The 25,972-nt window shown below is 41.8% G+C and overlaps 1 protein-coding gene across 3 annotated transcripts in view; it reads left to right on the top strand.

Moving 5' to 3' along the window:
* The window catches only part of LOC110489705 (LIM zinc-binding domain-containing Nebulette), a 110,973-nt gene that overhangs the window by 3,134 nt on the left and 81,867 nt on the right, over positions 1-25,972 (top strand). For all 3 annotated transcript variants that reach the window (XM_036943903.1, XM_021562487.2, XM_021562483.2), the window contains exon 2: positions 3,396-3,490. In XM_036943903.1, coding sequence (XP_036799798.1) covers positions 3,396-3,490 — 95 coding nt within the window. The remainder of the gene's footprint in view (positions 1-3,395; positions 3,491-25,972) is intronic.

Raw genomic sequence — 25,972 nt, 5'->3', positions numbered from 1 at the left:
CACAGTCAACTTAGTGTATATAAACTTCTGACCCACTGGAATTGTGATACAGTGAATTATAAGTGAAATAATCTGTCTGTAAACAATTTTTGGAAAAATTACTTGTGTTTTGCACAAAGTAGATGTCCTAACCGACTTGCCCAAACTATAGTTTGTTAACCATAAATTTGTGGAGTGATTGAAAAACAAGCTTTAATGACTCCAACCTAACTGTATCTAAACGTCCGACTTCAACTGTAGGTCGGGGTGCCTTGTAAGGATCCGACGGCAAGTGGGTAATCTGCCTCTACCATCAGTCCTATTTGCCAACCTACAATCATTAAATAACAAAATGGACGAGCTGCGATTACGAATTTCCTACCAACGAGACATTAAAAACTGTAATATCTTATGTTTCACAGAGTCATGGCTGAATGATGACATGGATAGCATACAATTTGCGGGGTTTTTGCTGCATCTGCAAGATTATCTGTGTATATTTGTAAACAACAGCTTGTGCATGAAATCTAATATTACACGAAGTCTCGAGCTTTTGCTTGCCTGAGTTAAAGTATCTCATCATAAGCAGTAGACCACACTATTTATCAAGAGTTTTCTTCAATATTTTTGTAGCTGTCTATTTACCACCACAAACCGGTGCTGGCGCTAAGACCGCACTCAATGAGCTGTATAAGGCCATAAGAAAACAGAAAATGCTCATTCAGAGGTGGCGCTCCTAGTGTTCGGGGACTTTAATGCAGGGAACTTAAATCGGGTTTCTCTAATTTCTAACAGCATGTTAAATGTGCAAGCAGAGGGGGGAAAAAAACTCTCTAGACCAACTTTACTTCACACACAGAGTTGCGTACAAAGCTCTCCCTTGCCCTCCATTTGGCAAATCTTACCATAATTCTATTTTCCTGATTCCTGTTTCCAAGCAAAAACTAAAGCAGGAAGCACTAGTGACTCGCTCAATACAGAAGTGGTCAGATGATGCAGATACCAAGCTACAGGACTGTTTTTCTAGCACAGACTGGAATATATTCTGGGATTCTTCCGATGGCATTGAGTAGTACACCACATCAGTCACTGGCTTCATCAATAAGTGTATCAATTACGTGGTCCCCACAGTGACCATACGTACATACCCCAACCAGAAGCCATGGTTAAAAGGCAACATCTGCATTGAGCGCTGCCACTTTCAAGGAGCAGGACTCTCTATGCCTTCTGACGAACCATCAAACAGGCAAAGTGACAATACAGGACTGAGATTGAATTGTACTACACCGGCTCTGACGCTCGTCGGATGTGGCAGGGCTTGCAAACTATTACAGACTACAAATGGAAGCACAGCCGCGAGCTGCCCAGTGACTCAAGCCTACCAGAAAATCTAAATTACTTCTACACTCATTTCAAAACAAGCAAGAATGAAGCATGCATGAGAGCATCAGCTGTTCCAGACAACTGTATGATCACGCTCTCCGTAGCAGATGTGAGTAAGTCCTTTAAATAGGTCAACATTCACAAGGTCGCAGGGCCAGACGAATTACCAGGACATGTACTCCAAGCATGCACTATGCACTGACCAACTGGCAAGTGCCTTCACTGACATTTTCAATCTGTAATACCAACACGTTTCAAGCAGACCACCAAAGTCCCTGTGCCCAAGAACACTAAGGTAACCTGCCTAAATGACTACCGACCCGTAGCACTCGCATATGTAGCCATGAAGTGCTTTGAAAGGCTGGCCATGGCTCACATCAAAACCTTTTTTCCCAGAAACCCTAGACCCCATTCAATTTACATACCGCCCCAAAAGATCCACAGATGATGCAATCTCTATTGCACTCCACACTGCCCTTTCCCACCAGGACAAAAGGAACACCTACGTGAGAATGCTATTAATTGACTATAGCTCAGCTTTCAACACCATAGTGACCTCAAAGCTCATCACTAAGCTAAGGAACCTGGGACTAAACACCTCCCTCTGCAACTGGATCCTGGACTTCCTGACGGGCCACCCCCCAGGGGGTAAGAGTAGGTCACAACACATCAGCCATGCCGATCCTCAACACGGGGGCCCATCAGGGGTGCGTGCTCAGCCCCCTTCTGTACTCCCTGTTCACCTATGACTGCATGGCCAGGAACGACAACAACACCTTCATTAAGTTTGCTGACGACTCAACAGTAGCCCTGATCATCCGACAACGATGAGACAACCAGTAGGGAAGAGGTCAGAGACCTGGCTATGTGGTGCCAGGATAACAACCTCTCCCTCAACGTGATCAAGACAAAGGTAATGATTGTGGGCTACAGGAAAAGGAGGACCGAGCACGCCCCCATTCTCATCGAAGGGGCTGTAGTGGAGCAGATTGAGAGCTTCAGGTTCCTTGGTGTCCACATCACCAACAAACTATCATGGTCCAAACACACCAAGACAGTCGTGAAGAGGGCACGACAAAGCTTATTCCCCCTCAGGAGATTGAAAATATTTGGCATGGGTCCTCAGATCCTCAAAATGTTCTACAGCTGCACCGAGAGCATCCTGCCTGACTGGTTTTATCACTGCCTGGTCCGGCAACTGCTCGGCCTCCGACCGCAAGGCACTACAGAGGGTAATGTGTATGGCCCATTTCATCACTGGGGCCAAGCTTCCTGCCATCCAGGACCTCTCTACCAGGCGGTGTCAGAGGAAGGCCCTAAAAATTGTCAAAGACTCCAGCCACCATAGTCATAGACTGTTCTCTCTGCTACTGCACGACAAGCGGTACCGGAGCACCAAGTCGAGGTCCAAAAGGCTTCTTAACAGCTTTTACCCCCAAGCCATAAGACTCCAGAACAGCTAATCAATTGTCTACCCGGACTATTTGCATTGTCCCCTCCACACACACCTTATTTTATGCTGCTGCTTCTCTGTTTATTATCTATGCATAGTCACTTTACCTCAACCTACATGTACATATTACCTCAATTACCTTGACTAACCTGTGCCCTGCACATTGACTCTGTAGCGGTACCCCCTGTAAATATCCTCGCTACTGTTATTTTACTGCTGCTCTTTAATTCTTTATTTGTAATTTTTTAAAATGTTTCTAACTTTTTAAAAAACTTAAACAATGCAGTTAAGAAAAATAATTGTTAAGGGCTTGTAAGTAAGCGTTTCACTGTTCACCTGTTGTATTCGGCACGTTTGATTTGTTTTGATACGGTAACCTTTGTTGAATTCAGAAACCTTTCTTATTTTCTTAATTGTTTAGAATCACTTCTCTTGGTTGTGGTCATAGAAATCTGGAATATTAGTTATGTCTCGGATGCCTTTCAACTAATGAAGGCACTTATTCATTCACAATTCTCAAATTTGAGCACCAGCAGAAGGCCAAACTGAATTGAAATATAATTTGTGTTTTCCTTTCCAGAATTGGCATAAAGGATGCTTCCACTGCGAGGTGTGTAAGATGACCCTGAACATGAAGAACTACAAAGGCTACGATAAGAAGCCCTACTGCAATGCGTGAGTACATTTGTTGCTTCAGTTATTTATATGCTTTGGTTTTAGGGCTTAAGTCAGTGGTCTCAAACAGTTTTGTTGATGAAGTGGCAGAAGTAGGGTATGAGCAGTGGGCATTAATGGGCAATGCATTTATAGTGGAGGTGATTTGGAATCCCGCTCTTGTGATAAGGTGGACCTGCCTGATACTATTTCGCTCTTGGCCATGAGGATATCTTCTTGGTCTAATGGTTAAGTTGTTGGGCTGGTGTGCGCGAGACCCAGGTTCGATTCCCACCAGTTCCACATGAACATAGAAAAAGGGAGTTGAGTCCAGAGGAGAATTTCCTGACAAGACAGTGTTAGAGTACAGGAGAGGTCTGTCCTCGTCTCCAAAGCCTGGTTAATCTACTAGTAATGTCAGGCTTGTTACATCTGAAACACACTCATAACATCCAGATGTGTCTGGAAAAGCTTTCAGATGAGAAATCTGAAGTGTAGGCTGGAGACTGGCCTGATCCATAGAGCAACATGGCAAGTAGGGCCTTCTATAAGAGAGCACAACAAGTCTATTTCTGTCCCCCAGCATGAAAGCAGACGCTTTTGCCTGGTTTTCTGCTTTGCGTTTCTCTTTACTTCTCAGATAAACGGCCCTTGGTTTATTAGAGGCTCTTGCAGTAGCGCACAGAAGATTAATTCACGTGGACGGACACACGCACATACACGCGTGTACACACACACACACACACACACACACACACACACACACACACACACACACACACACACACACACACACACACACTTACAGAAGTGCAATTACTGTCATTTACATTTAAGAGCACATGACATAATACATTATTCGTTCTATTTATACCGTGGTATTGTTGAATACTCTTTTCTGATTGGCTTGAAAGGCATTCTAGAGCGATCATTATTTCCCTATAACACACAGTGTATTTGCATGGTAGAATTTTATGGCTATAGTTCCTTTTTAAAAGTTTTATTAGAGCTGCTTTTGAAAGCAAAAGTCGAATTGAAAAAAGTTTTGTTAAGCAAGAACTGTTTGTGTGGTGAACAAGAGCTCGTTAGAGGTAACCAAGCACATGAGCTGTGGTTTATAAAAGAGATAATCAATCGGGGCTCTATGCGTTCTCTAGAAAATAATGCAACTCCATTGAAAGTCAGTTCCTCTCCGCTAGTGCATTGTGGAACACGCCTTCCACTCCGCTAGCGCGTTGTGGAACACGCCTTCCACTCCGCTAGCGCGTTGTGGAACACGCCTTCCACTCCGCTAGAGCGTTGTGGAACACGCCTTCCACTCCGCTAGTGCATTGTGGAACACGCCTTCCACTTCGCTAGCGCGTTGTGGAACACGCCTTCCACTCCGCTAGAGCGTTGTGGAACACGCCTTCCACTCCGCTAGCGCGTTGTGGAACACGCCTTCCACTCCGCTAGCGCGTTGTGGAACACGCCTTCCACTCCGCTAGAGCGTTGTGGAACACGCCTTCCACTCCGCTAGAGCGTTGTGGAACACGCCTTCCACTCCGCTAGCACTTTGTGGAACACGACTTCCAATCCGCTAGTTGTGGAACACGCTTTCCGGGCATTGTGGATCCCGCCTTCCACTCCGCTAGCGCGTTGTGGAACACGCCTTCAACTCCGCTAGCGCATTGTGGAACACGCCTTCAACTCCGCTAGCGCATTGTGGAACATGCCTTCAACTCCGCTAGCGCATTGTGGAACCCACCTTCAACTCCGCTAGCGCATTGTGGAACCCACCTTCCACGTAGTTCATTATTTTCCATAGAACACATAGCCCCTCTTATCCCTTACATAAACCACAGCTCATGTGCTTGGTTACCTCTACCGAGCTCTTGTTCAGATCTGCAGGGAAGGGGTGTGTGTAAACCCTCTTACCTGAACAAGTGTGGGTCCGTTCAAGGGTCTGATGCTAGTGTGGAAGTATAGTGCAGTTTGTTGAAGAGGAACACCTCCAGCATTTCAACAACAGCATTTTAAAGTATATTTAATCTGCTGTCCTTGTGTTGTTATTGATAGGGTTTCAATGTAGCCTTCATTTGAACAATATATAAAGCATAGACACTATCTATTTTGCTGTATTATCAGCACACGCACACACACAGTAGAAATGCCCAAAAAATGTTTTCAGCAAATATCTTGTTTGTCTGTTGCATGCAGCTTCAACACATTTGTTTAGAGTAATCCCCAAGAAAAGACTGCATTATAAATGTATACAGGAAAGCCTACCGAAACACAGCCTCTAAGTCTACAAACAGAACACACTCTGTCCTACCCTTGTCACACACCCAATAGCATTTAATTAATGGCTCCTTTGGGTGAAAATGACCTCTGACCCCTTAGGGCCATAAAACCATTTCCTCTCACTGGCTAATAGACTTGTAGAATAGGCCACCTATTTCATTATGATACTACACCTCTCCATAGCCTCTAGAAGCCCTTAGTGTTCTGACTATATTCCCTATGTGGAATTTCCCAAATTCCTTAAGTGATATTCAGTATCCCTGAAAGGAAGGTGTTCCCTAATGTGTTGGGGTGGTGCATTCTTTTAATTAAGCCCACCCCCACGGGTTCCAAACCTTGGGTCAGTTCCTCAAAGGTTCTTACAATAATCAATGTTCTTGGGACTTTCTTTCTTTCTCTCTCTCTCTCTCTCTCTCTCTCTCTCTCTCTCTCTCTCTCTCTGTATCCCATGCTCCTCTGTATCCCATGCTCCTCAATTGCCCCGTCTTTTTACAGTGGGAAGATGAAAGAGAAAATTGCGGAAGGATTAGAAAAGCACATTGTCAGCATTGTGCTGGGATTCAGGCCTTCCCAACATCAACATGCTCAACCCTCTTAGGATTCTGTGTGTTATTTAGTGCAATTAATTTTCAGTCCTGTGCTACCTTCATTTACACATTGGTAAATGAAGGAATTACACATTGGAAAGGAATGCTACTTAGCCTTTGACCTCCATGGTAAGCTTCTCTTCCGGAGTCTCAGGACAGAATCTACAAAGTTGCATTAATGGAAACTTTTCCCACCTCTGTGTCTATGTGCTGTATCATAAGAGAAAACAGGAAGACTTTTGGATTCTCCAGTATCTCCCTGTATACACACATATGTTGTCAGATTTTGGGTCATTATACAGTAATACAGTTGTAATAAACTCTCAAATCTTACAGATTGTGTCTTGCATTTACATTTTAGTCTTATACCGAGCGACGTACAGTCAGTCCTGGGGTGGTATGATGAATCAAGTGAGACCCTGGAGTCACTCTGTGCAGCGTTCACCTCCGCTTAAAGTGGCAATCAGCAGTAGAAACAATAACAAAGCGTACTCCCCACCCCTGTTTTGGTAAAAAGCTGAGGGATGGGGCTGGAGAAATGTAACCAATCTCAAATTCATAGACAGAGATATGGATGCAACGACTGACCATCCATGATATAAAAATTATAGTTTTAACAATGTTTTGAGGCTATATAGTATGACAGTTAAACTAAGCTCGTGAGGCATTTCTAAGTTATGTTCTTCAAGAACCAATGGGTACATATTAGAGGTCGACCGATTATGATTTTTCAACGCCGATACCAATACCGATTATTGGAGGACCAAAAAAGCCAATACCGATTTAATCGGCTGATTATTTTTACATTTATTTGTAATAATGACAATTACAACAATACTGAATGAACACTTATTTTAACTTAATATAATACATCAATAAAATCAATTTAGCCTCAAGTAAATAATGAAACATGTTCAATTTGGTTTAAATAATGCAAAAACAAAGTGGTGGAGAAGAAAGTAAAAGTGCAATATGTGCCATGTAAGAAAGTTAACGTTTAAGTTCCTTGCTCAGAACATGAGAACATATGAAAGCTGGTGGTTCCTTTTAATATGAGTATTCAATATTCCCAGGTAAGAAGTTTTAGGTTGTAGTTATTATAGGAATTATAGGACTATTTCCCTCTATACCATATGTATTTCATTAACCTTTGACTATTGGATGTTCTTATAGGCACTTTAGTATTGTGTAACAGTATAGCTTCCATCCCTCTCCTCGCTCCTCCCTGGGCTCGAACCAGCAACACAACGACAACAGCCACCATCGAAGCAGCGTTACCCATGCAGAGCAAGGGGAACAACTACTAGAAGGCTCAGAGCAAGTGACGTTTGAAACGCTATTAGCGTGCTAACTAGCTAGCCATTTCACTTCGGTTACACCAGCCTCATCTCGGGAGTTGATAGGCTTGAAGTCATAAACAGCGCAATGCTTGGCGCACAACGAAGAGCTGCTGGCAAAACGCACAAAAGTGCTGTTTGAATGAATGTTTACGCGCCTGCTTCTGCCTACCACCGCTCAGTCAGATACTTAGATATTTGTATGCTTGTATGCTCAGTCAGATTATATGCAACACAGGACACGCTAGATAATATCTAGTAATATCATCAACCATGTGTAGTTAACTAGTGATTATGATTGATTGTTTTTTATAAGATAAGTTTAATGCTAGCTAGCAACTTACCTTGGCTTACTGCATTTGCGTAATAGGCAGTCTCCTTGTGGAGTGCAACGAGAGAGAGGCAGGTCGTTATTGCGTTGGACTAGTTAACTGTAAAGTTGCAAGATTGGATCCCCCGAGCTGACAAGGTCAAAATCTGTCATTCTGCCCCTGAACAAGGCAGTTAACCCACTGTTCCTAGGCCGTCATTGAAAATAAGAATGTGTTCTTAACTGACTTGCCTAGTTAAATAAAGGTATAAAAATAATTATATCTTTTTTTTAAATCGGCAAATCGGCGCCCAAAAATAACTAATTAATCGGCCATTCTGATTCATCGGTCAACCTCTAGTACATATCATTAACTTATAAGTCCAAAAATGGATGCAACAACTGCAGATTGCCCCTTTTTAATAGACAATGCTTTGAGCTCACTGCAGGTCAAGGGAAAGCACACGGTCAATTATATGTCAGGGGAAGAGGGCATTTTTAATCTGCCATTCCTAGTTCTTTTTAAATAAACCTGTGTGACACTGCTTTTGAATTGCAGTGTAGAGGAAGGCTTATAGTCAGTCATGCCATTACCATCTTTTAAATACAATTTTCCTTAAAATATTTATATTCATATTTATTTTTCAGTTAGAATAATTAACAGTATGTTATCTAACGTCTGACAGCTCATTAGAAAGTGATGATGCAAAGATGTACCCCATTTCTGAGCCTTTCGTGTAGTGACATTTCGTAACGACTGCTATTGAGGGACTTGATAAATGCCCCAAAAGCTAAGTAGCATTTCAAATGCACAAGATAAGAGGACGTTTCATTGTAATCAACACATACAGGGGTTGACAATGTTCTTTTGTCTGACAGAGACAGAGACAACGTCATTTGTCATGCAGACAAGAAATATGAGGGAAACTTATGTAACTCTCTGACTAATCTTTTATGAGATGACCCAGAACTGAAAAGCTGTGAAAAGGCATAGATCTAAAGCAGAGTATATTTTATAGAAGAAGAATGTTATGCATGAATAGTTGAGCAAACAAAAGAAAAGCCATTAGTTATGTGTTGCATCAAAGCATGTCATTTGATAAGCCTCTCTGTCACCAAGGTTTACCTGCTGTCTTAACACACAGGGTGCATCTTAATAGTCAAATGCGCTGCATCTTCTCCTCATCTCCTTGCCTCTTCTACAGTAATATCAAAGAACGGGACAGGTGAAAGTGATTTCCAGGTCATTCAGTTCCATCGTTTTCTATATTGCTATAACCTAAACTGTCTTTTCAGATCAGTAAAGATTTCAAGTTTTATGTTTACAGTGCCTTGCGAAAGTATTCGGCCCCCTTGAACTTTGCGACCTTTTGCCACATTTCAGGCTTCAAACATAAAGATATAAAACTGTATTTTTTTGTGAAGAATCAACAACAAGTGGGACACAATCATGAAGTGGAACGACATTTATTGGATATTTCAAACTTTTTTAACAAATCGAAAACTGAAAAATTGGGCGTGCAAAATTATTCAGCCCCTTTACTTTCAGTGCAGCAAACTCTCTCCAGAAGTTCAGTGAGGATCTCTGAATGATCCAATGTTGACCTAAATGACTAATGATGATAAATACAATCCACCTGTGTGTAATCAAGTCTCCGTATAAATGCACCTGCACTGTGATAGTCTCAGAGGTCCGTTAAAAGCGCAGAGAGCATCATGAAGAACAAGGAACACACCAGGCAGGTCCGAGATACTGTTGTGAAGAAGTTTAAAGCCGGATTTGGATACAAAAAGATTTCCCAAGCTTTAAACATCCCAAGGAGCACTGTACAAGCGATAATATTGAAATGGAAGGAGTATCAGACCACTGCAAATCTACCAAGACCTGGCCGTCCCTCTAAACTTTCAGCTCATACAAGGAGAAGACTGATCACAGATGCAGCCAAGAGGCCCATGATCACTCTGGATGAACTGCAGAGATCTACAGCTGAGGTGGGAGACTCTGTCCATAGGACAACAATCAGTCGTATATTGCACAAATCTGGCCTTTATGGAAGAGTGGCAAGAAGAAAGCCATTTCTTAAAGATATCCATAAAAAGTGTTGTTTAAAGTTTGCCACAAGCCACCTGGGAGACACACCAAACATGTGGAAGAAGGTGCTCTGGTCAGATGAAACCAAAATTGAACTTTTTGGCAACAATGCAAAACGTTATGTTTGGCGTAAAAGCAACACAGCTGAACACACCATCCCCACTGTCAAACATGGTGGTGGCAGCATCATGGTTTGGGCCTGCTTTTCTTCAGCAGGGACAGGGAAGATGGTTAAAATTGATGGGAAGATGGATGGAGCCAAATAGAGGACCATTCTGGAAGAAAACCTGATGGAGTCTGCAAAAGACCCGAGACTGGGACGGAGATTTGTCTTCCAACAAGACAATGATCCGAAACATAAAGCAAAATCTACAATGGAATGGTTCAAAAATAAACATATCCAGGTGTTAGAATGGCCAAGTCAAAGTCCAGACCTGAATCCAATCGAGAATCTGTGGAAAGAACTGAAAACTGCTGTTCACAAATGCTCTCCATCCAACCTCACTGAGCTCGAGCTGTTTTGCAAGGAGGAATGGGAAAAAATGTCAGTCTCTCGATGTGCAAAACTGATAGAGACATACCCCAAGCGACTTACAGCTGTAATCGCAGCAAAAGGTGGCGCTACAAAGTATTAACTTAAGGGGGCTGAATAATTTTGCACGCCAAATTTTTCAGTTTTTGATTTGTTAAAAAAGTTTGAAATATCCAATAAATGTCGTTCCACTTCATGATTGTGTCCCACTTGTTGTTGATTCTTCACAAAAAAATACAGTTTTATATCTTTATGTTTGAAGCCTGAAATGTGGCAAAAGGTCGCAAAGTTCAAGGGGGCCGAATACTTTCGCAAGGCACTGTATATTGTCATTTGCACAAGTAGGGGTGAAATGCCTTTCTTGCAAGTTATTTTCCCAACAATGCAATAATCAATATCAATATACAGTATAGTACAATAAAATCAAGTAAAGTAGGACAAAAAAAGACGGGAAATAGAAATAAGAAGAACACAAGACAAGTAAGTAAGCTATATACAGGGTCAGTTCCAGGGTCAGTACCAATACCATAATAAATATTGTAGCAGGCTCAAGGGAATGGGGTTTCCACGTCACCAAGTTCCATAACAAACATGCACCAGGAGCAGAACTAGAATGCGAATAGGGAGTTTAATAGGGATTTTGGTACACTGGGGAAGAAGGGAGAATTCACCAATTACTTCCCAGTCCACACGCCGTTCTCGTTGTCCGTTCAGTTCTCCAGGGGTAGTCCACACACTCGGGTCCTCAGCCAATCCGGTTCGGTGCACAAGGGGGGTAGTCCGACAGTCCAGGTCACAACGTGTAAGCACACAGATATTGTTCTCTCTTATCCCACTCTTCATAACGCACTTTGTTCTCTCCTTACTCTGCCACTCTGTGCAGGCTGCTTCCTCCTTTATCTCCAAACATTCCCTGGTTAAACCTCTCTGGGATATGTGGGACGGTAGCGTCCCACCTGGCCAAAAGCCAGTGAAAATGCAGAGCGCCAAATTCAAATAAATTACTATAAAAATCAAACTTTCATTAAATCACACATGCAAGATACCAAATTAAAGCTACATTTGTTATAAATCCAGCCAACATGTCAGATTTCAAAAAGGCTTTTTGGCGAAAGCAAACGATGCTATTATCTGAGGATAGCACCATAGTACAAAGAGAGAGAAGCATATTTCAACCCTGCGGGCGCGGCACAAATGCAGAAATAAAAATATAATTCATGCCTTACCTTTGACGAGCTTCTTTTGTTGGCACTCCAATATGTCCCATAAACATCACAAATGGTCCTTTTGTTCGATTAATTCCGTCAATATATATCCAAAATGTCCATTGATTTGGCGCGTTCCAACTTGCGCAACGTGACTACAAAATATCTCAAAAGTTACATGTAAACTTTGCCAAAACATTTCAAACTACTTTTGTAATACAACTTTAGGTATTTGTTAACGTAAATAATCGATAAAATTGAAGACGTGATGATCTTCGTTCAATACAGGAGGAAAACAAACTGTAGCTAGCTTTCTGGTCTAACAGTACACTTCAAGTTACCCTCGTTCTGGATGGCTGAACTTCTTCGTTACACAAAGGAAAAACCTCAACCAATTTCTAAAGACTGTTGACATACAGTGGAAGCGGTAGGAAAAGAGAGTGACCTCAAAAAAAAAAATCTGAATAGTTTGTCCACAGGGTTTCCCCTGCTAAATAAGTTCTGTTATACTCACAGACATGATTCAAACAGTTTTAGAAACTTCAGAGTGTTTACTTCCAAATCTACTAATAGTATGCATATCTTATCTTCTGGGGATGAGTAGCAAAGCAGAGTGCTGCCCCCTATCCTAGAGAAGTTAACAAACCACAGAATCGCCTTGTTGTGGCAGGAAGTCCATATAAGGCTTGGGGGTGGAGCCAGCGGGCTGCAAGATATCTCCCCTCCATAACCTCTCCCCTCACCTCTCCCTGCGATCTGCCCCCCCCCCCCCCCCCCCCCCCCCCCCGGTCTGTTACGAGGGTGAAATGCCATCCCAATAAGTAATACTTCAGCGTTTCCAGCGCCCACTTGATCGCTAGACATTCTTTCTCCACCGTGGAATATCTTTGTTTGCGCGGTAACAGACGGCTCCTGGTCAGATCTGTCAGGGAGCTGGCTAAGGGAGGCAAAGTGGGGAATAAATCTCCAGCAGTAACTAGTCAACCCCACAAATGTGCGTACCTGCTTCTTGGTCAGGGGGCGGAGCCAGTCCCAAATCGCCTTCACTTTCTTAATCTGGGATTTGACACATCCCCTCCCGATCGTGTACCCAAGGTACCCTAGGTACTGAGCCAACATCTCTTTGGGTTAGCTGTTATCCCCGCCTCCCATAAGGCCTGCACTACCGTGCTCACCTGGTTTAGATGTGTCTCCCGCTCACTCGCATGGATCACAATATCGTCGATGTATGCCACAGCGTACTTCACATGGGGTCGGAGAACCCGGTCCATCAACCTCTGGAAGGTGGCCGGGGCCCCGTGCAGTCCAAAGGGCAGCTTCTTGTAATGGAACAGACCGTCCGGGGTGGCAAAAACTGTTTTCTCCCGTGCCTCGGGAGCTAAGGGCACCTGCCAATAACCCTTTGTCAGGTCAAGCGTGCTGATAAATCGGGCGGTCCTAGCCGTTCGATTAATTCATCAAATTGGGGCATGGGGTAAGTGTCAAACTTTGAGATTTCATTTACCTTTCTAAACTAATTTCAGAATCTAATGGTGCCGTTTTTGTTTTGTCACCAACACTAAGGGGCTGCACCACTCACTATTCGACTCTTCGATTATATCCGCTTCCAACATCGTTTTTACCTTGGTCCTGTCAGCCTTTCAACTTGCTTCCGGTATCGGCCTGGGATCGGCCTGTCAGGAAGTCCAGGATCCAGTTGCAGAGGGAGGTGTTCAGTCCAGGGTCCCAAGCTCGGTGTTGAGCTGTAATGCTACATGGGGGTAGTCTTAGAGTTCTTGGGAACAAAGAACTTGAGACGTGGGGATTACAGACGGGGACAAGGAGAGGTTCAAAATTAAAGTGAATATGCCTGCCAGCTATTCTGCGCATGCTCTGAGAACTCACCCTGGAATACCGTCCGACCTTGCGAGTGTTGACCTGATTAAAAACCTTACTCACGTCTGCCTCGGAAAGCGAGATCACCCAGTCCTCTGGGTTGGCGGGGGGGCCCCATGCACAGCTCAGTGTTGTTTTTGTCGAATCGTGCATGAAATATTGAAATATTGTTGGGCAGATCACGGCTGGCTCTTCCTTTGTAATCCGTAATGGATTGTAGCCCCTGCCAAATGTGGCGGGCGTTGGAGCCTGTGTAATAGGATTCCACCTCGTTCCTATAGTGTCCTTTTGCTTGTTTGATGGCTCTGCAGAGTTATTAGCAGTACTTCTTGTACTTGTTCATGTCTTCAGTCGTAGCCTCAGAGTTGTCTGCGACAGCCCTGTGTGTGGTTGCCCTGTCCTTTAGTTTGGCACCAACCTCTGTGTCAATCCAGGGCTTTTGATTGGGAATGCTGAGATCCTTCTCTGTGGGACAACGTCGGCAATGCATTTCTTAATGAAGCCGGTGACGGAGGTGGTTAGCTCGTCGATCCAATCGACGGAGTCCCGGAACATATTCCAGTCAGTGCTAGCAAGCAGTGTTGTAGCATAGCCTCTGATTCTGAGGACCATTTCTCTATTGAGCGCATCATAGGTACTTCCTGTTTGAGCTTTTGCTTGAAGCTTCTGCTTGACTTTATATATGGTACTTTCAATGTGATGGGCTTTAACCATTGGTGTAAAGTACTTTAAAGTACTACTTAGGTAGTTTTTTGGGGTATTGGTACTTCACTTTTTATATATTTTTGACAACTTTTACTTCACTACGTTCCTAAAGAAAATATTGTACTTTTTACTCCATATATTTTCCCTGACACCCAAAAGTACTTGTTACATTTTGAATACTTAGCAGGACAGGAAAATGGTCCAATTCACACACTTATCAAGAGAACATCCCTGGTCATCCCTACTGCCACTGATCTGGCGGACTCACTAAACACACGCTTCATTTGTAAATGTTGTCCTGGCTATCCATAAATAAAATAAAAACAAGAAAATGGTGCTGTCCGGTTTGCTTAATATAAGGAATTTGAAATGATTTGTGTTTTTACTTTTGATACTTAAGAATGTTTTAGTAATTACATATACTTTTGATACTTAAGTATATTTAAAACCAAAGACTTTTACTCAAGTAGTATTTTACTGGGTGACTTTCACTTTTACTTGACTCATTTTCTATTAACTATTAAGGTATCTTTACTTATGTATGTCAATTGGGTACATTTTCCACCACTGGCTTTAACATTGCAGCTTGTTTCTGATGGGAAAGGTTGGTTAATTTAATGTTGTGATCTCCAGGCTAAATTGTTCAGTAAGGAAAATCAAGTTTGAAATTTCAAACTTCATAAGCCTTTTTGAACCTCAAATACGCATCACGTTTTACATTTGCTACATTGCAGGAAAGTTCTCCCACAACAGGGTGATCAAATGAAGAGCCTACATCTGTAGTGCAGATCTGAATATAAGATTTGGCCAAGAATGTCTAAGCTAATGTCAGGTCATCATCCTTACCGGCTGCTCAGGTAGACCTAGTGGTGTAATTTAGAATTAGACTGCTCATGGAGGCCTATATGAATAAATGAAATCCTCCTCTGTGGCTTTCAAAGGAGAACAGAGACAATCATATAAACAATGTGGAATGTTAAATTCCATCATATAGAAAGTATATAGAATAGCATTTTTTTGTAAAATTATTCTGTTCATATAATAGCTAAGGTGCTTTTCAATGATGAGGATGCAGCCTTAATAGCAAATGACACCAATTTATTTGACCAATTTAATTTGACCCTTGCATTATGCTTATAAGGCTTAAAAGAGATTTCTCATGTAATTCCCATCAGTGTTATTGCTAAGTGATAAGAACCCTGCTTGGAGCCTCTCTCTCTCTCTCTCTCTCTCTCTCTCTCTCTCTCTCTCTCTCTCACTCTCTCTCTCTCTCTCACTCTCTCACTCTCTCACTCTACAACTGCTGAGGTTGTGTTGTGCTTCAAGGGAAAGGATCTACTCAGCCAGCACCAAGGGCAAGATGGATTATTCAGTGAATGTCTTAGTTTTAACGTCTTATCGCTGAGTAAAAAAAAGCCCAAAACAGCTTTTAATCACCTCGACAGCCGTGTAGACGATAATAGATCTCCCTGGCTCTCTAAAACGTTGCCTTAAAGTAATTATCTTAAACTGTTTTTTATTTATTTGTTATTTATTTTATTATTATTTTATTATTCATTTTTTTTAGGGTGTAGATCAGCTTTAATATTGCACATATTGTGGCTTCCATCAATGTAATTGCCTACGTAATTTCTTTTTTTTAATATATATTTTAATACATTTTCCTTTATTATTTTCCCCTAACCCTATCACCCCTCCCCTAATTGGAGTAAACTAATGGACAACAACACTTCGACTTCTTTCTTTTGTTTTTAGTCCCATCCTTCAGCTTCACTCAACCCCTCCCATCTATCTCTAAACACCATCCAGTTTTGATTTCTATTTGCCATATATTTTTCTTTTTGATTTACTCTACCTGGTTTGCCTCAAGAAGAGTGGAAATAGTCAATCCGGGTAGCCTAAGAAAATATTTGTTTTAAGGATTTTGAAAAATGACATAATATGGCTTATCCAAATAGGTTCTCATTAAATCTGTGGGAATATATGTTTTATGTACTGGCCATAAACAAAGTCTATAGATAGAGTATATCCAGTTGCGATTTTAACATGTAAATCTAGGTGGGGCAAAAAAAATCATTAAATGTGGAATGCATGCCAGCAAAGACACGACACAACACTAAACAATACATCAATTGCACTATACCACTGCTACACCTGGCTATCAGCAGAGCCTTGTCATGTGCCGTTCTTAGTGTTCTCCCTGTAGACCAAGTCAGAACCGTCAGATAAATAACGATGGCATATAAGCAGGCAATGAAAGTTCTTACAATATTCAATGATTACATTTCTCTAAAACTGGTTATACTGTATGCTACATGTGCACCACCAAGTCAGAACAGTAGGCAAAATTAAGAGGGGAAAATATACCAAATTATTAGGGTGAGGCACATGGGCTTCTAACTTCTTACTATACAACATACACATTTATGCAGCAGTATACAAGACATTTTTGGACTCACCTTGTTGTGCTGTGCTCACTTGAACAGGAAGGTGGTGCAGCAGTCCTTCGTGGGAAAATTTTGTCATCAAACTTTGTCATCAAAGTCTGGCATTCTCTGGATTCTCTAACCACAGATTCCTTCCAAACCACTCATTGTTGAATTTGCGATTTACAACTTGTTGTGTAATGTTTATAGCCGATGAGCAACGATACGCATAATTTCTCTTCATATGACAAGGATTAAAAAGTATTTGCCAGTAGATTGTCGTCTTGATTCATGATGACTGCTAGCTAAGATTTTGAAAATATGATGTTGACATGATCAGTCCAATCAAAGCTACTGTAGATATAGCGTGATTTGATGTAATTTTATCTGTGGCCAATGACCTTGAGCCTTCTTGGATGGGCACTTCTAATGTAACTCTATGGCAGCACCCATGGGGCTTGAATTTTCGAGCTCTACACTTAGACTTGACGGTGACGTATTGTCCCCATGAGTGTCAGAACACTGAGCCAATCACGGTGCAACGCACCATATTTTCTGCTGGCTTGCCCACCACCACAGAAAGCATTGAGCTAAGCTGAAACACCTGCATTTTGGAGCTGCCCTACTCAAGAAAACAATAAAGATGCCATATATGTGTCGTGTCTTTGGCTTTGCCGGATTAAGTGATATGACATGCTATTCTATAAAATAATTTCTCCGTAATTAATATTACCTGATTGAGCTAATCGTGTAAATGTAATTAACTAGAGAGTCGGGGCACCACGAAATAATATTTATAGAGCTGTTATCTTCCGAAATAAACTCTTAAAAACCTAGTAATATTTTACATCAATAGCAGTCAATATTAATCGTCACCTTAATTCAGTCTCATCTGAAAGTTGTAAATTCTTGGTTATCTGCACGAACTCTGGCTAACAAGTTGAATCAGCAATACAAAATTGGGTTTAATTATTTATTTACTAAATACCTAACTAATCACACAGAATTACATATACAAAGAATGAACCATATCTTGATTACAAATTACATCATAAAGGAAAACGTCCCTAGCGGACGGAACAGATATGACAGCTTGTTACGCAAAAGAAAAGGGGCTGGGTTTGAGTGAAAGAGCGGGAAGACTGAGGAACAAAGAGCAAAGCTGTGCTATCGTAAATACAATATCTTATGCATTTTAAATTACCGCCCATTTGGAAAAGGAAAATGCAATAAATATTTACTCTGAGCTGCACTTCGGTAGGTTGGTGGTAGATGGAAGGCCGTGTTGCCAACCGAGTCCTTTGTCCTTTGAAGAATGTATCTGCTGGTAAATTACATATGTTGTAGTAACATCGTCGTGTGGTAGACGGGATACTCTGCCTGTTCCTTCCTAACCTGCGTTTGCAGCTACTGTTGCTAACTCAACAGCTAGGAGGCATCACTTCTGTAGTGAATAAGAGTTCAAAGTTCATACCATTCGCAACCAAAGCTTACGCTGATGTTGGCTCCGTTCTGTAGTTATTATCTGAACCATTCTGACATCGGACCGTCGTCCTCACATCCTCGGAACAGGAGGTTATATTGTCGTCAAGGCTTTATAAAGGAAGGGAGAGGAGGGCGTGTTTGAAAAGTTTTATAGCCCATGTCCTTTCACAGGGGCGGGTCACTGATTATGAAAACCCAAATCTCACATTTTATATTTTTTTATTGTTTGCAAGCTGATATGTGACACGCATTAATGCCAAAAATAACATGCAAAACAGGCTCTGCTAAAAATGTGGGGCTCAAAACAGAATGCCCTGAAAGACATGTTGCCACTGAGTATATCTGTAAAGATATTTAAGTGTATGTTCATACCCGAATGAAGGCTCTTTAACTGACAGCTCAGTCATATACTGTAAATACACAGCAATGAGAAACTAGTGTATGCGACTTTCTTCTTCTTCATTTGTATAAGTGAAGGTTCTGAGATCTGCCTGTTTTTGGGGTCTGAGAGGCTGTTGTAGAACATATGGACTAGCACAGAGTATAGCTCCAGAACAGGCCTGTTGTGGGGAAAGGGCCCCCGGGGTGGACATGTGCCCCACCATTTACACAGACAGGGGGAGATACACAGTCTGACACTGGTGCCATGGATCAACCAAGATTTGGGACACATGTTTTTTGGCTGTTAACCTGAGGTAAGATAATACATGTTAAGTGTAATATACAGTCTACAGTGAGGCTGAAACATAACTAAGGTCCATTATATTATGGCTCCTACTGTATAAAGTACAATCACAGCAGACAATGTAGAGTTGTTTCACAATACAGTGTTTTCAAGAGTAAGCCTGCACTCCTGCTTGGTGAAATACCACACAGGTAGTGTAACAAGGCAGGAAGAATACTCGCTGTAGTGTCCATGTTTTTGGGTGGCTGTTAGGAACATGGCTGCCAGTTTAAAAGTCCAGACAATGCTATTCTTTCGATACTTTGTGCAGCAACCTGTATAACACTTGGAGCTGACCCCATGTTTATTTCCCCTTGGCTAAGCATCACACAACTGACGAGAAGGGTTCGCTTGTGAAAAGAGTACAAAGAGACCATCTTGTACGGATGGATTTACCTGGACTAGACGACACGTCCTTGGAAGGTTTTATTTCAGCTGCTAGAAGTCACACAGTTTTATCAACACCTCTCCCATCAGGTGCCTATAGAGGGTGACTGGTCAGTGGAAAAATGTTGCTTCACTGACATGGCATTTTGAATGATGAATGTGAAAGTCATATGCCATACATGGGAGATAACAGCATTAGGATTGAAATAAGTTGTCTCAGCATGCATTCACAGAACCGCCAAGAGAGGGAGAACACCAGATTCAGCCTGTCGGTGATAATTCACTCAGCATTGTTTAACAAGTTATGGACAGTGGTGTCGTGGACATGCATTTGTCTTTGTGTTTGTTCAAAAAAAGAACATTGACGGGGATGGCCGTCTGTGGCTCCCTCTGTTATATCCCACCAGGCCAAGGTAACAGGAAGTTTGAACCCCAACCAACCCCCGCCGCCGGACATCAAAGCAACAATTTTTTCTCTCTCGCTCAGGAAACCAAACCAGTGCAGAATAGGACCAACCTAGTGCTACTGCAGACTGGGAGGGTCACCCACAGACAGCATTCTAATGCCACAGTAACATTTAAACAATGCCCTCCACATCGGTCCTCACAATACGCCAGCGTCAGAGCATTGTAAATCTCTGCCGTTTCACCCGAATAATAAGCAAACTTTCGACGTGAACAGGATGTCTCTGAGTGTATTATTGGAAACGGTGTCTGAAAGGACACGAGGGGTTATATTTAGGTCTGACGCGCATGTGAGAACAAAATGCTGCAGTCATGTAAATCAAGCAGTTTAGGATCGGTTTCTGTCTTACCAGGGGGATGCAAAGACCCATTTAGCATTTTGTAATTTACTCAGTGCTGTTTTTATTTATTTATTCACCAGGGGTTATGAGCGCACACTCACGCAAAGCCTTGAAGTAGAAATTGATAACATTATCAAATGGAAGTGGTGCGTTGTGTAATTAGCTATAACACTTTTCCAGTGCCAATTATCAACGAGAGTAATGCATTGTTAGATCACGGCAGAGAGTAATGCATTGTTAGATTACGCCAAAGAGCAATGGATTGTTAGATTACAACAGAGAGTAATGCATTGTTAGATCACGACAGAGAGCAATGCATTGTTAGATTACAACAGAGAGCAATGCATTGTTAGATTACAACAGAGAGTAATGCATTGTTAGAACACGACAGAGAGCAATGCATTGTTAGATTACAACAGAGAGCAATGCATTGTTAGATTACAACAGAGAGCAATGCATTGTTAGATTACAACAGAGAGCAATGCATTGTTAGATTACAACAGAGAGCAATGGATTGTTAGATTACAACAGAGAGTAATGCATTGTTAGATTACAACAGAGAGTAATGCATTGTTAGATTACAACAGAGAGTAATGCATTGTTAGATTACGCCAAAGAGCAATGCATTGTTAGATTACAACAGAGAGCAATGCATTGTTAGATTACGCCAGAGAGCAATGCATTGTTAGATTACGCCAAAGAGCAATGCATTGTTAGATTACGCCAGAGAGCAATGCATTGTTAGATCACGACAGAGAGCAATGCATTGTTAGATTACAACAGAGAGCAATGCATTGTTAGATCACGACAGAGAGTAATGCATTGTTGGAGATTGTTGGGTCCTCTTTAGCTACGTTAGTTTGGCTTTTCATCAGTAATGGGGTTCCGTTTGACAGTAGCCTCTGCTCCTTGTCTCCTTCCATCCATCTACTGTACATTGATCTTTAAAGGTACAATAGACTGAAATCACTCCGCCATTTCATGGTTGCTAAAATTAAAATGGCTCGCATTTCTACGTGAATTTGGTAGGGTCGCCCAAAAAGCTGCCTACTGCTCCTTTAAGAACTGGACAAGTGAAAATCTAATTCTAGACATCTTTCTATCAGCAATTTGATGAAGCAGAAGAAAGAGGAGATATGGAAAGAGGAAGACACCTTAGACAATTGAGAGACGCAAACCCAAGGTGTTGTGTTCGAGGCAGAGGTAGATGGGTTGCCAGATTTGTTTACAGTGAGTAGCAAGCTGATTCATGACTGAAGCTTGGTATCCCATAGACTCTCCTCACATATTCATCCAAAACACAGAGAGAGAGAGGCGAGTAAATGAGCCATCCTTGATAGATGGATGACCTGGAGACAGAGAGAAAGACAGACAGTGAGGGGGAGAGAGAGAGAGAGAGAGAGAGAGAGAGAGAGAGAGAGAGAGAGAGAGAGAGAGAGAGAGAGAGAAAGGGGGGGGTTGAGCTGTACCGATGTCAAGAACAGCACCCCACGTTGACCCTGACTCTTCTAATTAGACCACGCACACCTGGTTGGCAGCCATGTTTTTCTGCCCTGCTGAGAGAAGAAAAATTGTTATTGTGTGTGCAGAGGTACAAGAGAGACTTACAAGACCCACCCCAATCCACTCCACCCCTTCCCTGCCTAATAAACTTGTTTCTAAAATAGTCCCATTCAGCATACACACCAGTGAATTCTCAGGGTTGAAAGAGACGTGTATGTGTGAGCCGTTGCTACGGGAGACCATTTTCATCCCAATCATTCGTCACTTAGTGTTCATTTGAAAGTATACTTGAGTTCTACAGCGACTACCCACTGTGCACAGATGTCAAATCAACTTCTATTCCACGTTGGTGCAACGTAATTTTATTTAAATGACGTGGAAACAACGTTGATTCAACTAGTGTGTACCCAGTGGGTATGCACAATGGCAATCAACCATTGGTGACCTATCATTCAGGAAAATAATGAAGATAAATTATAACTAAAATGTATCGGTGCTCATCGTCCATTGGACATAAACATTACACAACAAGTTGGAAATCGCAAATTCAACAATGAGTGGTTTGGAAGGAATCAATCAAGCAATCACTAGCCTGCTATTCAGTAAAGTGGGTGTGTGGTCCCAAGTCTGAGTTTAAGGGTCTCTTTTCCAAGCTTAAAATAATAAACATCTAGCATGTCTTCAGCCGTGCTCAAAACAACTGGAAACTCGGAACTGGGAAATCTGACTTCAGTGAGTTCAAGACAACTGGGAACGGTCATCCAACTCAGAATTGCAAGTCGGCAATTCGGGCCTCTTTCCAGAGCTACGACCTGAAGATCACTGACAGCATCATGATTCAACCTTGTTTTTTTTTTTAGTTCCCAGTTGTCTTGAAAGCACCATAAATCCAGAGAATGCCAGACTTTGTTGACAAAATTTGATGACACAATTTGCAGACGAAGGACCGCCGCACCACCTTCCTGTTCAAGTGAGCACAGCACAACAAGTCCAAAAATGTATTGTATTCTGCTGCATAAATGATGTAATATGCCAGGGAAATATGTATACTGTAGCTAAGAAAGTAATACTAAGTGTATGTTTTGTAGTAAGCTGTTAGTAGCCCATGTTCCTCACCATAATCATTTGGTACCTTTTCCCCTCTTGATTTCACCTACTGTTCTGACTTGGTGGTCCACATGTAGCCTATAGCCTGTTTTAGAGAAATTTAATCATTGAATATTGGAAGAGCATTCATTGTCTGCTTATATGCCCTCTTTATTTATCCTACATTTCTGACTTGGTGTACAGGGAGAACACAGTAAGAACGGCCCATATTCTGAATTCTGTCGCTATACATTTCAAAAGTGCTGAACAAATAGTTACAGTTGAAGTTTACATACACTTAGGTTGTAGTCATTAAAACATGTTATTCAACCACTCCACAAATTTCTTGTTAACAAACTATAGTTTTGGCAAGTCGGTTAGGACATCTACTTTGTGCATGATACAAGTAATTTTTCCAACAATTGTTTACAGACAGATTATTTCACTTATAATTCACTGTATCACAATTCTGTATCACAAGGCTACCCAAAACGTTTGACCCAAGTTAAACTATTTAAAGTCAATGCTACCAAATACAAATTGAGTGTATGTTCTGACCCACTGGGAATGTGATGAAAGAAATCAAAGCTGAAATAAATCATTCTCTCAACTATTATTCTGACATTTCATATTCTTAAACTAAAATGTTGATCCTAACTGACCTAAAACAGGGATTTTTTACTAGGATTAAATGTCTTGAATTGTGTGTTTAAATGTATTTGGCTAAGGTGTATGTAAACTTCCGACTTCAACTGTATATTTACTATGTCCGTCCTAGCGAAATGACGGATTCTCTCTTATCCGCTCGTCGTCCCCTTATGCCATAGTTCGTACATCTCAATTGTCAGTAGAAACCACATTTGGCAAGTCTGCCATATCAGCTATGTTTTTTTTAAAGGCAGTAAATGAGGCTGAATGAACTGTTTCGCTGCCAGACAAGGTTCCACTGATAGCCAGGTGTAGCAGTGGTAAGGTGTTTGGACTGCTGTTGGGACAGCTTTATGTAGGCCCTAACAGTTTGTTGGTGCAATTAATGTATTGTTTAGTGTTGTGTAGTGGCTTTGCTGGCATGCATCAAAAACAATCTATTTTTTAAATTTTGCCCCACCAAGATTTACACGCTAAAATCACCACTGCAATCAACTATCTGTATGCCTCTTCATACAATTTTACATCTGGGCCATTAACTGGGATGGTAAGCAACCATGGTAATAATCTCCTCTTTGAGGCCAGTTTTGCTTCCGCTGTCAGGATTATCAATCGATCACTCATCTATAATTTGTGACTGTTCTCCTGCAGGTCTGGTAATCCATTTTCAATGTCCAGCTCTGGTTTACAGATGCATTGCAAAGTCCAACATTGAACACTAAGTATCATCCAACCCAGCTTTAAAAACCATAAATAAGAGCTTGGGCATAATGACAAGAGTTGTTGGCTTCCACATCTTCCCTTGTGGATAAGCAATATACAGTGCATTTGGAAAGTATTCAGACCCCTTCACTTTTTCCACATTTTGTTACGTTACAGCCTTATTCTAAAATGGATTAAATTGTTTTTGTCCCTCATCAAATCTTCAGACAATATCCCATAATGACAAAGAAAAAACATCTCCACAGAGGAACTCTGGAGATCTGTCAGAGAAACCATTGGGTTCTTGGTCACCTCCCTGACCAAGCCCATTCTCCCCCGATTGCTCAGTTTGGCCGAGGGCCAGCTCTAGGAAGAGTCTTGGTGGTTCCAAACTTCTTCCATTTAAGAATGATGGAGGCCAATATGTTCTTGGGGACCTTCAATGCTGCAGACATTTTTTGGTACCCTTCCCCAGATCTGTGCCTCGATACAATCATCTCTTGGAGCTCTATGGACAAATACTTTGACCTCGTGGTTTTTGCTCTGACATGCACTGGTGTGCCTTTCCAAATCATGTCCAATCAATTTAATTTACCACAGGTGGACTCCCATCAAGTTGTAGAAACATCTCAAGGATGATCAAGGGGAACAGGATGCACCTGAGCTCAATTTCGAGGCTCATAGCAAAGGGTCTGAATACTTACAGTTGAAGTTGGAAGTTTACATACACTTAGGTTGGAGTCATTAAAACTAGTTTTTCAACCACTCCACAAATTTCTTGTTAACAAACTATAGTTTTGGCAAGTTGGTTAGGACATCTACTTTGTGCATGACACAAGTAATTTTTCCAACAATTGTTTACAGACAGATTATTTCACTTATAATTCACTGTATCACAATTCCAGTGGGTCAGAAGTTTACATACACTAAGTTGACTGTGCCTTTAAAAACAGCTTGTAAAATTCCAGAAAATGATGTCATAGCTTTAGAAACTTCTGATAGGCTAATTGACATAATTTGAGGAGGTGTACCTGTGGATGTATTTCAAGGCCTACCTTCAAACTCAGTGCCTCTTTGCTTGACATCATTGTGAAATGAAATCAGCCACGACTTCAGAAAACAAATTGTAGACCTCCACGTCTGGTTCATCCTTGGGAGCAATTTCCACACGCCTGAAGGTACCACGTTCATCTGTACAAACAATAGTACGCAAGTATTATCTCTATGGGACCACGCAGCCGTCATACCACTGAGGAAGGAGACGCGTTATGTCTCCTAGAGATGAAAGGTGCAAATCAATCCCAGAACAACAGCAAAGGACCTTTTGAAGATGCTGGAGGAAACAGGTACAAAAGTATCTATATCCACAGTAAAACGAGTCCTGTATCGACATAACCTGAAAGGCCACTCAGCAAGGAAGAAGCCACTGCTCCAAAACCGCCAATAAAAAGCCAGACTACGGTTTGCAACTGCACATGGGGACAAAGATCATACTTTTTGGAGAAATGTCCTCTGATCTGATGAAACAAAAATAGAACTGTTTGGTCATAATGACCATCGTTTAGAGGAAAAAGGGGGAGGCTTGCAAGCCGAAGAACACCATCCCTACCCTGAAACAAAGGGGGTGGCAGCATCATCATGTGGGAGTGCTTTGCTGCAGGAAGGACTGGTGCACTTCACAAAATAGATGGCATCATGAGGGAGGAAAATTATGTGGATATATTGAAGCAACATCTCAAGACATCAGTCACAAAGTTAAAGCTTTGTTGCAAATGTGTCTTCCAAATGGACAATGACCCCAAGCATACTT

Source organism: Oncorhynchus mykiss, chromosome 15 (genome assembly GCF_013265735.2).
Source record: "Oncorhynchus mykiss isolate Arlee chromosome 15, USDA_OmykA_1.1, whole genome shotgun sequence".
Classification (NCBI taxonomy): Eukaryota; Metazoa; Chordata; class Actinopteri; order Salmoniformes; family Salmonidae; genus Oncorhynchus; species Oncorhynchus mykiss.
The sequence above is the reverse complement of the archived record's forward strand: the minus strand, read 5'-3'. Positions and strand labels throughout refer to the sequence as shown.